Source organism: Monopterus albus, unplaced genomic scaffold, assembly GCF_001952655.1.
Source record: "Monopterus albus unplaced genomic scaffold, M_albus_1.0 scaffold134.1, whole genome shotgun sequence".
Classification (NCBI taxonomy): domain Eukaryota; kingdom Metazoa; phylum Chordata; class Actinopteri; order Synbranchiformes; family Synbranchidae; genus Monopterus; species Monopterus albus.
Window position 1 is genome coordinate 3,282,738 of NW_018128014.1, and position 15,505 is coordinate 3,298,242.

General features: G+C 45.6%; 2 protein-coding genes and 1 long non-coding RNA gene across 3 annotated transcripts in view; all 3 read right to left on the minus strand.

The window, feature by feature from the left end:
• Nucleotides 1-1,070, minus strand: part of LOC109967668 (uncharacterized) — a 7,272-nt gene extending 6,202 nt beyond the window's left edge. The window contains exon 1 of the mRNA XM_020613411.1: nucleotides 1,058-1,070. The gene's annotated coding sequence lies outside the window, so the exon portion shown is untranslated. The remainder of the gene's footprint in view (nucleotides 1-1,057) is intronic.
• A 1,206-nt stretch (nucleotides 1,071-2,276) lies between these two features.
• LOC109967724 (relaxin-3 receptor 1-like) lies at nucleotides 2,277-4,269 on the minus strand. The gene is given in 2 exon segments (XM_020613494.1): nucleotides 2,277-3,551; nucleotides 3,553-4,269. Coding segments are annotated over 2 exon segments (1,092 nt in total). The 5' UTR covers nucleotides 4,113-4,269; the 3' UTR covers nucleotides 2,277-3,019.
• Nucleotides 4,270-11,689: 7,420 nt separating this feature from the next.
• LOC109967713 (uncharacterized) overlaps nucleotides 11,690-15,505 on the minus strand; it is a 9,921-nt gene continuing 6,105 nt past the window's right edge. Inside the window, exons 2-3 of the long non-coding RNA XR_002275970.1 lie at nucleotides 13,177-13,400; nucleotides 11,690-13,053 (exon numbers count right to left, since the gene is read on the minus strand). This is a non-coding gene — a long non-coding RNA (uncharacterized LOC109967713). The remainder of the gene's footprint in view (nucleotides 13,054-13,176; nucleotides 13,401-15,505) is intronic.

Sequence of the window (15,505 nt, forward strand, 5' to 3'; positions counted from 1 at the left end):
GTTGACGTTTCTGTGTAGTATGGGGCTAGCCCAACCGAGGGGATATAATGTATAGGCCTGGTGGGTTCAGGGTCTTTCATCTTACATCTGCCTGTGTGCAGTTTGGAGGTGCAAGATACCTGAGCGTGTAATGTTAATTTTACCTGTGATCCTTTGAATAAATCAGCACAGTTTTGAAGTTACTTGGACTGTCTCGTCTCTCAGAGTTAGCAATGGTAACAAGAACCAAAGAGTCCTGCAGAATGAAACAGTAGCAAATAAAATATAATAAAATCATCAGAGATGTGACACATATTGAGCACAAGGCAAAACGTAACAACACAGGCTTGTGGTCTTTGTTTGCATTGTATTAGCATTTTAATGCATTTTTAGCTGAAACTCAAACAGAGGCGAAATGCTTTATATTATGCCTGTGGACCGCGGGAAAAAGCCGCTAGCTAACCCGCTAACGGTTAGTGGGCAACATTTAGGGAGGACACAACAGTTTAGCTCAGCAAGTAGTGTAAACGATTAGTGAGAAGACCAGACTGTGACACATACGAGTGCTTTGGCAATAAGTTTAATGTTTTATTACGATTGTTCTGTTCCGAATTAACGTTACTCAATGGGGAGCAACTCATATGTACTGCGTCCTCCCCTAAAGTAACGCGAATCATTTTTTCGTCTTTTTACAGCAAAGTCATGCTAATAAATACTGATTTTGGCCTGATAAAACAGCGTGTTTTGTTATAAAAGAACGCGTTTCACTTGCTCGGAATCGGCGCCAACGAGTTAATACTTATCTCGTCTTGTCCACAACTCGAAACACCATGCATCTAATTATGTTTACTAAGTTTTATAGCCCCTTATGCATTTAATCCTATGGTAAATCTCTTTAAAAAAAAGTGGAGACGGCGGCAATTCAAACTTTCGATACACTTTCTACATGTATGACATACTCTATTATACAGAAATACACCGAGTAAAATTCTTGTAAGCCATCTTAACATTAAATAAGGTAATATTTGCATTCCCGACAAGATACGCAGCAACATGTTAAATAGGAGTTGTTACTTACATTCAAAGTGGCATCTCATGAATGGCGGGTGACGGGCACAGCTCACAGCAGCAGGTTGGCAGGTCCTGACGCATGCGCACATTGACGTGTAATGCCAGGATTATTGGGTACTTTTTACGTGTTTTCTAAACGCTGTAGTTATTACTGTTACCAAAAGGGTAGCGAAGGTGCAATTTACCCATAATGATACGTTTTACATGCAAACTAATATACATAAGTAATTTTTAATATTTTTATATGTATCATAATTACAAACCTCAAAAATCCTTTTTTACAGTGTAGGGACCATTCAACCGCACTTAGGAAACAACAGACCTGGATAGCAGCTACTATAAAACATGCATAGCAGACATTTTTCACTTTTACCTCATCTTATTGAACAAAGGGAGAGAATATACAGCAGATTGATGGGTAGTAAAAATAAGAGGCCGGGTCTGTCTCCAGCTCTTCTTCATGATGTTTTCTACACACTGTGACTCAGATCAAATAAACAGCTTGTCAGATTTAAACCAGGTGAGTCTGCTGACTGGATGGTTTCCACTTCAGGGCCTGACAATGACCTGACTGGGCCAAGCTAAAGGCTTTTCGACAGTGCAGCAGGATCATTTCTCGCTCCAGGTTTTAAACACCGAGCCTGTACAATGTCTATGAAACATCTGTGTACTCTGAGGAGTATGTTTCCAAGAAAGGCCCGTGTAGGCACCCACACAAACATGTCTTAAAAATAAACGTTTGTGGTGACGCTTTAGTTTACAGGTCCGTAAATTCAAGTTTATTTCGTAATAACTTCCTAAGAGGTTTCCTGGAAGGAGCCGTAAAATTTGGTACAGGTACCAAATCTTCCAGGTACAGAGTGACCAGTCGGTACACTTCCAGTTATCTCTAAATGCTAAGCTACCAAACCTGAGGCTTTTATTTTATCCAAGGTGAACTACACATGCATAAAATTAAATTTGTCGGCAAACAACCAATACAGTAAAAATGAAGAATACCATTTCAGATAATAAACAGTAAATATTAATATTACACTGCGCAATTTCGTTCATGGAAATTAATCTGGGAGTCAACACAACCCAACGGACTAAGGAAAAAATAGTCTTAGAACTTTGTCTTTTTTTCTTTAATTAATACCAAACCACGTGGTTCTTTTAGGAAAATTTAAAGTAATTATTCAGAAATAACGAACCTGTAAAATAACATTGGTATCCAAATGAACTTCTTCCCTGCTAAGATGATCTGAACCGCACAGGGAGCCCTGCAGCCCCGAGGCCGCCTGCATGCAGACACGAAGCAGAGACCAGGCCCAGAAAGCATCGCGGCCTCTCGTCTAAACACAGTGCTCAAACGGACTCACACCTGAATCAGTGCAAAGGAGCTCTTTTAATCCCTACACATCGTTGTTAATTTTTTTTACAGTCACTTAATGTAAACTCGAACATTTCAGCAGCCACAATAAACGTTAATAATATTCCACAGAAAGATGTTAGAAGCATCAGAAGGCGAGTCCTCCTGCAGGACGAGGCCCGCACTGTGACCCCTCTACACCCGAGACTGCACTCATTTGGAGACTAGAAGAACCACAGTCCGTTTTCCAAAGCCAAACAAGCGCTCCCCCTTGACAGTAGTCACGAGAGTCAGGCCAAGGAGAAGCGCAGCGGAGTGGTTTTACGCAGCGCGCTGGATGGCGCACAGTTTGCACGTAGTTGTTATTTCCCGCTTTTGTTTTGTGAAAACAAAACAATGAGTCCAAACACTAGAAAAGAGCGGAGACAGGAGGCCAGCTGCAGCAACACTTATGTATAATGCACAAATATACTGTTTAGACAAATCCCCGACATCCACGGAGACCCGGGAGCCATTGTCCCTCTGAGAGGTTCGCCTGTGGAAAAGACGTGAAAATTCAGAAGTCGTCAGTGGGATTCAGGGGTTTTCTATTAAATCCTGAGACTTCTGTCTTTTCATTTACTTCTGCATCGTGTCCGTGTAGCACTGCTCCGTTAAAACAGACAGTCTGCAGTTCTCCGTGTCCACGTTGTTCAGCGGGATGACGATCTGTGTGTCGTCCGGCTCCGCTCTCATCGGCCGCAGGTGGCAGATGTTCGTCACAGTGGGAGAGGAAATCCTCCAGAACAGATCCTTTATCTTCTTCCTGAACTCGCGGCGCATCAGGCAGTAAAGTACCGGGTTCATACAGCTGTTCGTATGTGCCAGGCACACTGTCACCGGGTGGAGATACGTCTGCATCATGTAGTACGTCTTGTCCCAGTGGACTACGTTGAATTTCACTAGGACGCCCCACAAGGTGATGGCGTGGTTAGGCATCCAGCAGATGAAGAAGGAGAGGACGACGATGGTGACCGACCGGGTCACTCGCGACCTCCGGTTCATCTGGCTGTTGTTCATGCTGTGCAGGCGAAGGAAGCGCAGCAGCAGCAGGTAGCACACGGTCACGATCACCATCGGGAAAACGAAGGCCACCAGGATCCTCTGGAGGCAAAAAGCGCGGGTGGGGAGTTTTAGCCACTGTGGCGGAGCCCCAGAGCCCGGCAATCATCCAGCGCACCGGCCACACCCGTCGCCGCGTCCGGTCCTTCAGGGCCGAGGCTACCGTCCAGTACCGGGTGACGCTCATGGCGGTGAGAAAAAACACGCTGGCGTACACGTTCATGACCGTCACAGAGAGGATGATCTTGCACATGGCGTTCCCAAACGGCCAGCTGAAGTCCAGCGCCGTGTCCACCGCCCAGAACGGCAGGGTCAGGACGAACTGAAAGTCCGTCACGGCCAGGTTGACCACGAACAGGTTGATGCTGGAGCGTTTCTTCCTGCTCCGGCACACTTTCATCAGGAAGAACACCAGCAGGTTCCCGACCAGCCCAGTGGCGCACACCACCGAGTACACAATGGAGATGAGGATGCGCAGGGTCGGGGAGCCGTCCGCCGGCACATCGATGTCGTCCAGGCCACTGAACCGGCTCTGTTCTGCAGTGGACCAGTTCCAGGAGGACGTGGTGTTGTGGTCGCACAGCTCCGCCATCCGCCCCATAGGGCACATCTCCTTCTGCGTTCCCGCAGAAAAGAGGCTCCCAGCGCGGTCAGGTGTGCAGAAACCCCGCAGCTCATGTCAGCCCCGCTGGGGGTTTTCTCCTCTGCCCTCACCGAACCAGCTGCTCTCACCGCTGGTAGCTGGTGCACTGCTCAGCCCCGTGCGCGCCGCTCGCTTTATGTTCTGCTGGTGCCCGAGGATGCGCGCACCCATCCGGGGACTGCGCGACATCTCCAACTACAGGAGACACTGACAGAGCTGGGCCGAGTCCAGAGGTCGGAGGTAAAGGGCTTCATCACCCCACTCCCCACCAATCTGCCCCCCAAACACACAAACACCTGAACCAGTTTGCCCTAGAAGGCTACAGGATCTCTTCATAACACGGGAAAAGTAAATGCAGATCCAGTCAGTGTTTGTGGTCCAGTTACCTTTCACCTGTATTCACATATAAAGCTGGTTTCACCTGAAATGGTTTTTCCCTAAACCTTCAGAAAACATGAGGAACTTTTGTTTATTGCAAACTGAATACTGTCTGATGGAAGTGTGTCTGGAGTTTGTGATGCTACATCCTGGTGCTGTAAAATGTTTTTATTATAGTGGTTTTGGTGGTGAAACAGTTGTATTTGGTCATGACTGTGTAATAGTGTTTGCTTTTTCAAAACCCCTAAGTTTTTGTTTTCCAAACAAGAAAGGAGCTGCTGTGTCTTTAAGACACTGTGAAAGAGCAAATGACTCCCATTTATCATGATACCTGTGAGCTGATTGTGCACAGACATGGTCCTTCAGGTTACAGCTCAACACCGAGCTCCCTCATGATCACAGTTGTTTGGCTGTGTCTTTCTTCCTGGTACATTTGTGATATTAGTAGTAAGCTCTCTGTTTAATATTAATATGGCTTGTTGTATATTCTTTAGTCTTGGTTCTCATTTACTGCCTGGGATTGTGTTAATTTCTGTAGTTCTATTAGTATGTATTTGTGTTTAGATATGAGAACGAACTCCACTAAGCTCTCACTTTGTAAAAGGTATGCACATATTCCCACGAGGGACACAAAGGGACTAAATTATTCTCTCCCTGGGATCTTTTATGAACACAATGATTTAAAAAGTCCTTTACATCTTTATGTCAGATCAAATTAAGGCAAGCCAAAGATTCAGGATGGCACATAATTATTCATACTATTTTATCAGGCTGCAGAGGGGATGGAAAGTGAGATGTGAGTCAGTGTGAAGTCAGCTGGGAAGAAATAAATTACAGTAAATGAGCTTAATGTGACTCTTTCTCTGAGGATATGCGAGAGCAGCAGCTTCACACATGAACAGTCAGTGAACTCCGTCCCCGACCCGACCTGGGCTCAGGGAGCTAATGCAGCCACATAGAGGTGATGGTCAGGCAGCCAGATGGCCCACAGCAGCACTTTCCCAGCCGCCTCCTCCCTGGTCCAGCTGGTTAGTGCCAGCTGGCTTCATGGATCCCCTCCAGCACACAGCAGGACAGAGAGTCTGCACCAGTGCTGCTTCACATTGCTTCTCTGTCAGTTCTTAGGGTTTAATTAGAGAGAACAGTGAGACACGCTCTCAGCTGAACTTGACTTCCCAGTATCACACCATTACATGTTACTTATTTACACAGCTTGAACCACTGGGGCCATCAGGACACCATTAAACTCTGAACTGGTATTTAGCAGGCTGGTTTAATGGGGGACAATACAGCAAGGATTTAAATGACCACAACAATGGCAGAAAGTTTAGAAGACCAACTATTACTCAAAGAATAACTGCACAAACCATATGGCTAAGCAGGGAAACAGACAGAAATATTTGGGGGGGTGAAATGACTGTGGCAGGAAGGGAAGGGCACCGAAAACTTGGTGAAGCCTGTGTAGGTTTAGTTTGAGGTTGTGCGGCTGTCGTCCACCACTAGTGACCTTGCCACTACACTATTCCCCACAGCTGCTTTGATGATCCCTTCACAGAAACCAGCTCATTAAAGCAGCACAGGAGCTGGACGTTGGACATGGGCCATGCTGAATATTCAGTACAGAACCTTTTATGTGGAAGTCTGGTGTAGCATGAGGGAATGTGGCTGTCCCAACTCATCAGACTGCAAACATCCATTTCCTTGCCTGTGATGCTCCATCAGCAAAGGTGGCTGTAAGTTTTAAGGTCGTAAACAGACCTGAAAACAGCCTGTTGGCTCGTGTTGTTGCTCTGCGGTTTCTCTCTCTTTTGAGATTAGAATTGGGCTGAGAGTATTTGTTTCCCCTCCTTCACCAAAGTCAGTTTAGTCCAGTGCTGTATATCAGCTCGTCCTTTAATACACACAGTGTTTGCTTTGCATTAAATTAGCCAGTGCTCTCCCTTCTGGGTCAAACATGGCGCTGCACACTCAGGGCCACCTTCACGTTCCTAACTCAGAGTACCAGAGTAATCTTCATAAGACAACTTGGGAAAAACAAAGTGATAAAACAATAAAGCAGCAGCTTGTGTCAGATGACTGCATGAGTGTAAATCAGTGACTGGATCAAAGGTCAGTAGATGTAAAATGGCCCAGTGGGCTCCACTTTTTGTTTTATTTCACCTGAGACATGAACACTGTTATTAAAACAGAGAGATAAGACAAATGTGGATTATGTCGTGTCCAACATGAGCTGAGCGTATGCACAAGTGAAATGGACAGTATGGACTCAAGGACCAAGGTGATAAAAGAGGAAAGGCAGAAAGGTGAGGGTGTCCAGATGGACGTGTGGTCAGCAGCGCCCACCCAGCAGCAACAACTGGTGGAAGGAGACAGGGCTAGGGTGAGGACAGGGTCTCCTCCCTGTTTCTCTCAGTGCTGTGGAGCTTCACAGAAACTCTGCTGTTAGAGATGATATGTTCTAACCAGACCCCACAATCCTCTCCACCATTTCCAGTAGTAGATGTATTTACCCGAGGATGAAGCTGGGACAGAGGCCCAGAAAGATAACAAGATTTTTCAGGGAGATTTCTGAGACAAATTTCTTCACCTAACCCAGACGCCTAACGTGCCTGTCGATGATGCTGCTGGATGGGAGGTTTCCTGTGAAACTATTCTTGGATGTAATAAGATGGAGCAGTGACAGAGACACTGATAAGCTGGAGACGAGATGAAAGCAATGACTGTGGAGCTCAACCTTAATTTCTCTTGACAGCTTGGGAACGAGGCAGCTGAGAAGAAGCTACGGGGATAGAAAGCGAAGAGAATAGCATAAAAAAAAAAAAAAAAGAATGTGAAAACACCATAAAAACAACACAGGGATCATTTAAATCTGGTTTTGCATCCAAAATGTTGGGTTGTAGTTTTTTTTTAAATCCACTTGTTAAAGTTTTTTGTATCAGTCAATTAGTATTAAACCACCTTGTCCCCTTCTTATTGAACATATTCTGTATGTTTGTGGGCCAGCTGATGTGGAGCTGGCATCACTAAATGAAACAACACTGGCTACAGTTGCCAGCATTAGCTGAGGTGACAGCCACGTCCAGGGGGTCGATAGAGAAACCTGTAGACTGAGATGAGGGTGCAGAGGTGGAGAGCAGACTGCCGGGGCTGGAAGAGATGGGGCTAGGGGTTCAGCCAGCACCTTCCCTGCAACCTCCTGTCGCCTCCTGTCTGCTCAAGATTCCTGAGAAGAAGCCTGTGAAGGTTCTCTTAGCGTCTGTGCTTCATGGACATGCTGTGACAACAACCTCTGGACAGGAAGGCTTCAATTCCTCGACAGCTTTAATGTATTGAGTGGCACTGAGTGCTGTCTGTGCACAGCAGGATTTCACTCATTTAGACTTGATTTCTGTATCAGGCTGCTAACAGTTTTATCTGTTCTTTGAGCTGGAGCCAAAGGCCAGGTCTGTCTGTTGTTTTAAGACTGACGTGCTGACGCCCTGACCTTTCCTTCATGGCCTCAGGTTCTCAGACGTGTCTTACAGCAACGTGTCTGAGGAGATTGGAGCCAAATGCAGGCACACAAGCCAGAACAGCTTGCAGACTGAGCTCAGCAGTTTTATGGTAACAACAGGGAAAGCCAGACTTAGAACCAGAAGTCCAAGCGCTGGCCATAACGCAAAATCATTCCAGGACAAGCAAAACATCCACAGGAGAAAAACAAGGAGCAACAATCCGGAAAACAGAGCAGAGTTCAGACACAGGGATAACAGTGCAAACAGGAGAAATAACAAGCGCACAAGACAATCTGGCAAAAGCATGAGGGAAACCTAGGTCACAGTGGGTGACTGTGGTTCAGTGGGTAGAGTAGTCGTCTCCCAACCGGAGGGTTGGAGGTTCAAATCTCAGTGCCTGCAGTCCACGTGTCAAAGTGTCCTTGGGCAAAACACTGAACACCCCCAAGTTGCTATCAGTGTGAGTTGGCGCCCCAGATGGCTGCCTCGGTTCTGTATCGAAAACAAATTCTTTGTGTGTAACATATTTGGTGGTTATTATTATATCAAGGAGACAGGGTGGTTCAGAGAAGGATGCTCTCGTGTTTCCTCACTCATGTCCCCTCCAGCAGAAATGAGCTTTGGGATGTCCTTCGTGATGGTGGACAGGAAAAACTTCTAGGCCGAGGCAGAACTGAACTTAAATTCCATAAACACCAGAGCAGACAACCCTCCAAGCTAGAGTATGGACTTTGAAGAGGCACTAATATTCTCCAGTGGAAATAAACTGAAACAAGCCTCTAGATCAAACTGGAATACTGTAAATGCTGTAATGCTGATGTGCATGTTTCCTGAGCTCTGTGTCTGTTTACCCCACCGGTTCCTCTTTTCAAGGGAGGCCCAAAAATGATAAAGACTGGGAAAAGATAAGAAATGCCAGCTGGGCTGGTCAGCACATCAGCTGGCCAGAGCACACAGTGAGGTGATGACACTGACATAATATGAGCAGGAGAATGCAACAGTCAGAATGAAAAAGTGCCAACTGAGATGGAGGAAATTAAAGCCGAGGGTGAAGATTAAGCAGAACTTTACTGAGCTGAACGCTGAGGTTGTCTCACAACGACTCAACTGAAATTAAATGTGAACATGCAGGAAAAAGAGGGCTTCTTAGTGCTCTAATTAATATCCGGTGAGGTAGGAGGAGCGCAGGTGGACGAAAGGGGGGAGCAATAATGAGGTGCAGTCAGAGCTGGTACCTCCTGTCTGACTTCAGGTCCAGAGTTCACTGTAACAGCAGGATGAGCAGGGCAGCTCCAGAGAGGTGGAGATAAGCGGGACAATGTACAGAGGTCCTCCAGTCAGCTGCAGTATCTGCCCCTGCTCCTGCGTATTCATTAATTTGATCTGATTGAGCGTAATCATCTGGTGGAGCTGAGGGTCCCTTACTGGGTTAATTAAAAAACACACATAAGGGAAGGAGCAGGTGAGTTAACACCTGCCATTGGAAAACTCTGCTATCTCTGAGTCGTAGGTAGCCTTACTGTAGCAGAGATAAGAGGGGTTAACACAGACAGTCCATAAAACAGAGCCGCCCAGCCGAGCAGCGAGAGCCAACGAGCCCCTCCGACCAAAGCACCATAAAGAGCCATAAAGCCGGGATCTGGCCGGCGGCAGCACAGCCTAGATTGCCAGCGTCTGCTGGGGACTTCCTGCCCTGGCACTCAGGGGAGGAGGAACACATCAGCTGGCAAATGGTTCAGTGGTGAGTTCTTAGATCAAATCAAAGTACAGTACTGGCACTGAGGTTTAGTACAAAACCTCACAACACTAATGTAGGAAACACTCATGTAGGGGTCACAGAAGAACAATACATGTTCACATTTCTTCTTCTAGTAGTTGTAATTCTGACCATAAATCAGTCACAACCAAACTATGTTTCTTAGCAAAGTTAGTCCTGAATGAAGGACTCTGGTTAACTTGAGGCCTTAGAGGCAGCTCAGATTGGACATGTCTGTCACACAAACAGCTGTTTCTCATGTTTACAGCAACAATAAGAATGAATTTTAATTATAGTTTGGAGATCTTAAACACACACTCAGATTATGACTCGGTCATGTGACCTTTGATTACAGTACCTCCTGCAGCACGTTTTCCTATTTCCTCCAGTGCAGCATGACTGCTCTGTCATATCTCCTCTCCATCTTCTCCTGTTTACCTCAAGTCCTCCTTTTCCTGGGGAACTTTCCATTAAAGTCTTCTTTCCTTCAATGTTTGTAACGGCATCGGGTCACTTCCTATAAATCCCATCAGTGGTTACAAAGACTGCCTTGTTAAAGGAGAACTGGCTTCAGGAGGTCCGGCGTTTGTAACGAGCTTGGACTTTATTAACGCCAAGTTGAAGGCGTTAGCACGTGTTTGCTGTGTGATTAGTGTCGAGACAAACAGGGGCAGTCACAAACTGGAACAAATATACAAAAATACAATTCAGGATAACTTGTACACCAGTGAACTACGGTTACATGTTCTTCTGATGAAGGCCACTCACCGCCGACTGGTCCAGGATTATTTTAAGACAGTTTGCATTTGTTTAGACATAACAAGTGACTCACTGAAACCTGTACATTCCCACAGGATCAGCTGTCCTGACACGTGTGAAAGCATCTTCTCATGACACAGTATGTGTGTGGGAGTCACGTTGTAGGCAGCTTTATGAGTGAATGACATAAAGTAGATGTGTTCAGCATTTTCAGTGTACAGTATTTCAAAGGACAAGCTGCTGCAGTGACTGAGGACACCCTGGAGGTTCACCGCATGTCTCTGTGAGTCGCTGTGATTTGATAAAATCCAAACATTCTCTGGAGGAAGATCCATGAAAGCTTCACAGGTCTGGCAGGCTGGACTCGGCTCCAACCTGGCAAACCAGCAGCAAGCATACGGACACCTGGAGTCAGGCTGAGGTGAAGTGGCTGGAAGTGTGTGACAGGAGCTTTATATAGTTTAGGGCCTACAGGTTTGGATTAGTCTGAGTATCTGAGAGGCTGCAGGAGCTGCCAGATACACACAATATAACTGTAACCTTTACTTGTGATGCTGAACATCCACTGTCACTGTCTCATTACTGAAGTGGCTAAAAGTACATCACACAGCCATCTTTCTATACAGGTGAGGACCCCTTAATCTAGTCATAGTCATCACAACTAGAAGCCTAACCCCAGTCCTTACCCTAATATCAAACCCTGATTCTAACCTGAAGCCTAAAACCACATCAAAGGGTGCAGCTGGTGACCGTGTAAGTTTGCAATACTTTGCACAGGTCCCATCCAGAGACCAACAGCACCGACAAATGTGCTCTACTCACTGTAATGTGTGTGAGTCCAGACGCTGGTTTATCTTTCTGCTCTCTGCCGTCGGCCTCTGCTGTTGTCCAGCAACTAATAAACACAGCCCGGTCTTTTATCTCCGCTCTACATTTTCATTTCATTATGACCCTACAACAGCCAATATTTGGGGAAAGCACACTCAAAGCCTGATATTGGAAAGTGTACACAGAAAAACACTGTTGTAACCTGGGAGTTCCCCAGTAACCACAAGAGCCACTGTCGCTGACAGCAGAACGCAGCTGTTTGTGGAACTTTAGATGCACATTCAACACAGTTATGTGATAGTAAGTTACCAAATTTATTCAAGAGGGAATGCAGTTATTGACTGGATGGCAGATCAGTCCTGTACTGCCCAGAAAGGTGGTCCGGGTGCACAAACAGAAGTAGCTTTGAAATCCAGAGAGTACATGAAAATACATTTTTGGGTCATCATCGATCAAAGGCTGTGCTGGAAACCACATGTAAATGATATGAAGTCAGTGGCACTTTTGCACAAAGCGTCAGACCAGCTACACAGAAATGCACTGTTACTGTTCCACACATGGTCTGTTATGTCAAGGTTTGGGGAAATGCATGTAAAACTCTCACTAATCACATTTTCATTCTACAGAGGTGAGCTGCAGCACTTATTAACATGGCTTCATGTCCCGTACCTTATGTTTGTTATGTTACAGGCACTGAGATTTTATGACACAGTGGAATATCAAATATAAAGCTCATAAGACGCTACCAGGAAATACATTAAACATATTAGAGAAAGTCCCTTTAATTTGAAAGGAAATGGGAAATCTGAAAATGTGTAAAATCATCATGTTCAAGAAGAAGACATTAAACAAAAACAACAGTATGGCCTGTGTTTTATGTTTGTGTTTGCTTCCAGAATTGTCAAGGTATTAATTTACTTTGAGTAGGAACTGGGGAATATCAGTGCTCTGTGTCCAGGTGAGTGCACAGGGCATCATCAGCTTTGTAAGGACTGGAAACAAAGAAATGAAGACGTTCGGGTCAACACATCGAGGCAGTGATTGTGTATCAGGAAGATATTTACAGAGCAATAACATATGTTGGTGCGCTGAACATTATGCAGATGTCTTAATGGTAACAGGATATTTAGTTCATTTACTGTGTCTTTGGAAAGCTTAATAGGAATCATAATTCCACAGCCTCCTGCCCCAACTAGATTCACACACTGCTACACTCTTCAAATAGAATTTGTTGAGGAATAAAACCCAATTCAGGAGTCGGGTCCTGTACCGGTACTGACAGATCTAGTGGCTATAGTCATGTAACACCATGGCCAGCTGCGGCGCTTTCTTCTTCTGATCACAACAGTCAGTGGCAGAGCATTGCTGCTTTTTGTTCTGAGGGAAATGACAGAAAATGAGGTTTACAGCTGCAGACAGGGCTCTGGGCTCCTTCGGCGGATGGCCAAAGTCATACCTGCTGTTTGTTCCCCGTTCCTCAGCACCTTTAACCTGTTTTACATCTACACACTTGAGGTTCTTTTCCACAGAGGCTCTGCTGTTATTTCCTGCCGCTCTGACTGAGGGGAGCAGATGGATAGGATACTGCTCTGTTGAACTGGGCTCATGCTGTTTAAGCAGTGCTTCTTCACATCATGACAAACAGCCACGTCTGCATTGATCAAAGGTGTGACTCACCTAAGTCTGAGTCAAACTATAAAGGAGAAACATATGTAAGTGCAGGGGAACCAGATGACAACAGTGTGACCGTGACATCTTTGCTGTGTTGTAGCCTGTTGTTGTCCTGCACTCTGTGAGATTCATCACTAACACTGACCTGATGTGAAGGTGGACTGCTTTGTTGACGTCCAGGGGTGAGGGAGATGAAGAACATCATGGAGAGGACAATGGGTCCAGAAATGAACTATCAGAAGAACATTACAAGAACTCCAATGCCCCTGGGCTCTGATCTGGATTCTGGTCAGTTCTCTCAGCTTTTAACTCCAGGACATGAGGCTGGCAGACAGCCACCCAGACTCCAGGAGGAGTTTGACACCTGACCTGATAAAAGAGGACACAGACAAGACAGAGGTGAGAGTACAGGCACAGGTATAGAAATGAGTGACAGGTCTTTCTTTCGGGCAGTGAGACGAGGCTTTCGCATCAGGAGGACAAGATATGTCAGAGGACGCCATTGTCTGGTAATGGAGGCATCTCTTTGACGAGTCAGATCCAATCACTCACTCACTGTGTTGACATCCTCGTGTCCCTGTCATCCTCAGAACTCAGCATGCCAGTAAATGGAGCTAAAGTAACAGCCTTGGCCTGACCTCTTATGTCTCTACCATCACAAATTCCCTGAGGGACAAAACCAGCCCTGTGCAACTCAGAAGCCCGTCACCAAGCCCCAGAACTTTAAAGGAGTATTCCACTGAAACCCAGAGGGACAACTGGAGCGAGGAGACATGCTTTGGAGTTGTTTTGGTGTAGTGTCCTTGTTTGTGTGCTTCATTGATGATGTGGTTAGGTGCTATTCACAGAAAAAGAAGAACTTGGCTGAAGAACTTCGATTGTGTTTAAAAAACACAAAGAGAGAGAAAAGAGCAATAAAGAAAGTTGGAAAATGCCTTCAGGGCTTTGTGGTGCAAAAGAAAGATCAATAACAAAAAAGACAATGTAAAATCACTTGTATCTTGTGAGTCTCAGTGGCTATCTCAGCGGTGACAGTGGAGCTGCACAGACAGGCCAACCGGGCAGTTGCACAAAGGCAGTCTGCCCATCATCACCAGGATCATTGTCTGGGATCTGAACAAAGGCCCATCCTTTCACCACCTCAGGGTGACTTCATTTCCAGTGTTCACTTTACACGTTGCTGGTGTCATTTCTGTGAGAGGCCAGGCCTGCATAGTAATTACTCAAACGTATTCCTCCTTCTGCTGGTACTGTTCATCAGACTACTCCTGTACAGTCAGGCTGATGTGAAGGCGTCCAGCAACTCACACACCTGCCCCTAGTTTGTCTGTGTTTATGCTACTTTACAGATAACTGGGAAGTCAATCACAGACACAAATAATCTCTAGTGGGATTTGAAACAAGCAGCCAGACCTGTCATATTCAAGTGAAGAGGAGCAGGAAGACTGACACCCTCAGAATAAAGCTTAGGGACTGAGCTGCAGCACTTAATGAGTCGATCACCGCATCACGCTGGTCTGCATAACTCTGTCTGCCAGCTCAAACAAAACGAAGCAGCAGGGAAGTAAACAACATCCGAGCAATCTCATCCAAGTTGTCTGGGCCCTGGTGATGAAAAGACCCAGAGTCATTAATAATAAGCAGCTGTTATCAGCCCAGCAGTGAGGGTGGCATGCAGAAGAGAGCCTGCTGGCAGCTGGGAGATAATGAATTGAATACTTCACGTCTAATAAGAGTTTATTAGTCCAGTCTGGAGAGAGGGGACTGTGTTTTGAAGAACCTCTGAATAATGGCTCCCTTATGTGAGAGCTCGGAGATCTTAGCTTAACTCCATATATTCTATTTTGTATAGGCTTCGCTCTCTAAGAGCTGTCACTATTGGGTTTATCCCTCACACTTGTGCAGTCCGGAAGAGATTCTTTCGCGACCTGTGCCCTGCACTGGCCTGTCATGAAACAGGTCCGCTGCGATGGCATAAATGCCACTGTGACCTGTGATCGGCTCCCTCTTTTTCTTCAGCAGTCTAAGAAGAAACATCATGGGCAAGTACATTCCCTCTTATCATGGCTGAGAACCATTCCTCACTGCCAGACTCCAGCGACACGCCACCGTCACCGGTTCAAGGTTCAAGATGTTTATTTGTCATATGCACAGTTAGGAAACGTGTTTCCCTGTACAATGAAATTCTTACTTTGCCATCCACATGAATGCCACAAAATACAAATGAAATATAAAGTAGATAAATAAATAACACAAAATCTAAGGCACTTTAAGCAGCACGGATGCAGCAATATAGTAGAAAAAAATATACAAGAATATGACAGAATGTATGCTGCATGGGAGCAGCATGTGCAGCAGAGTCATTGTGCAATTATGCATGTAACACAAAATCTAGGACACTTTAGGCAGCAACAAATGCAGCAATACAATAAAAGAATATAATAGAGAATGTATGCTACATGGGAGCAGCATGT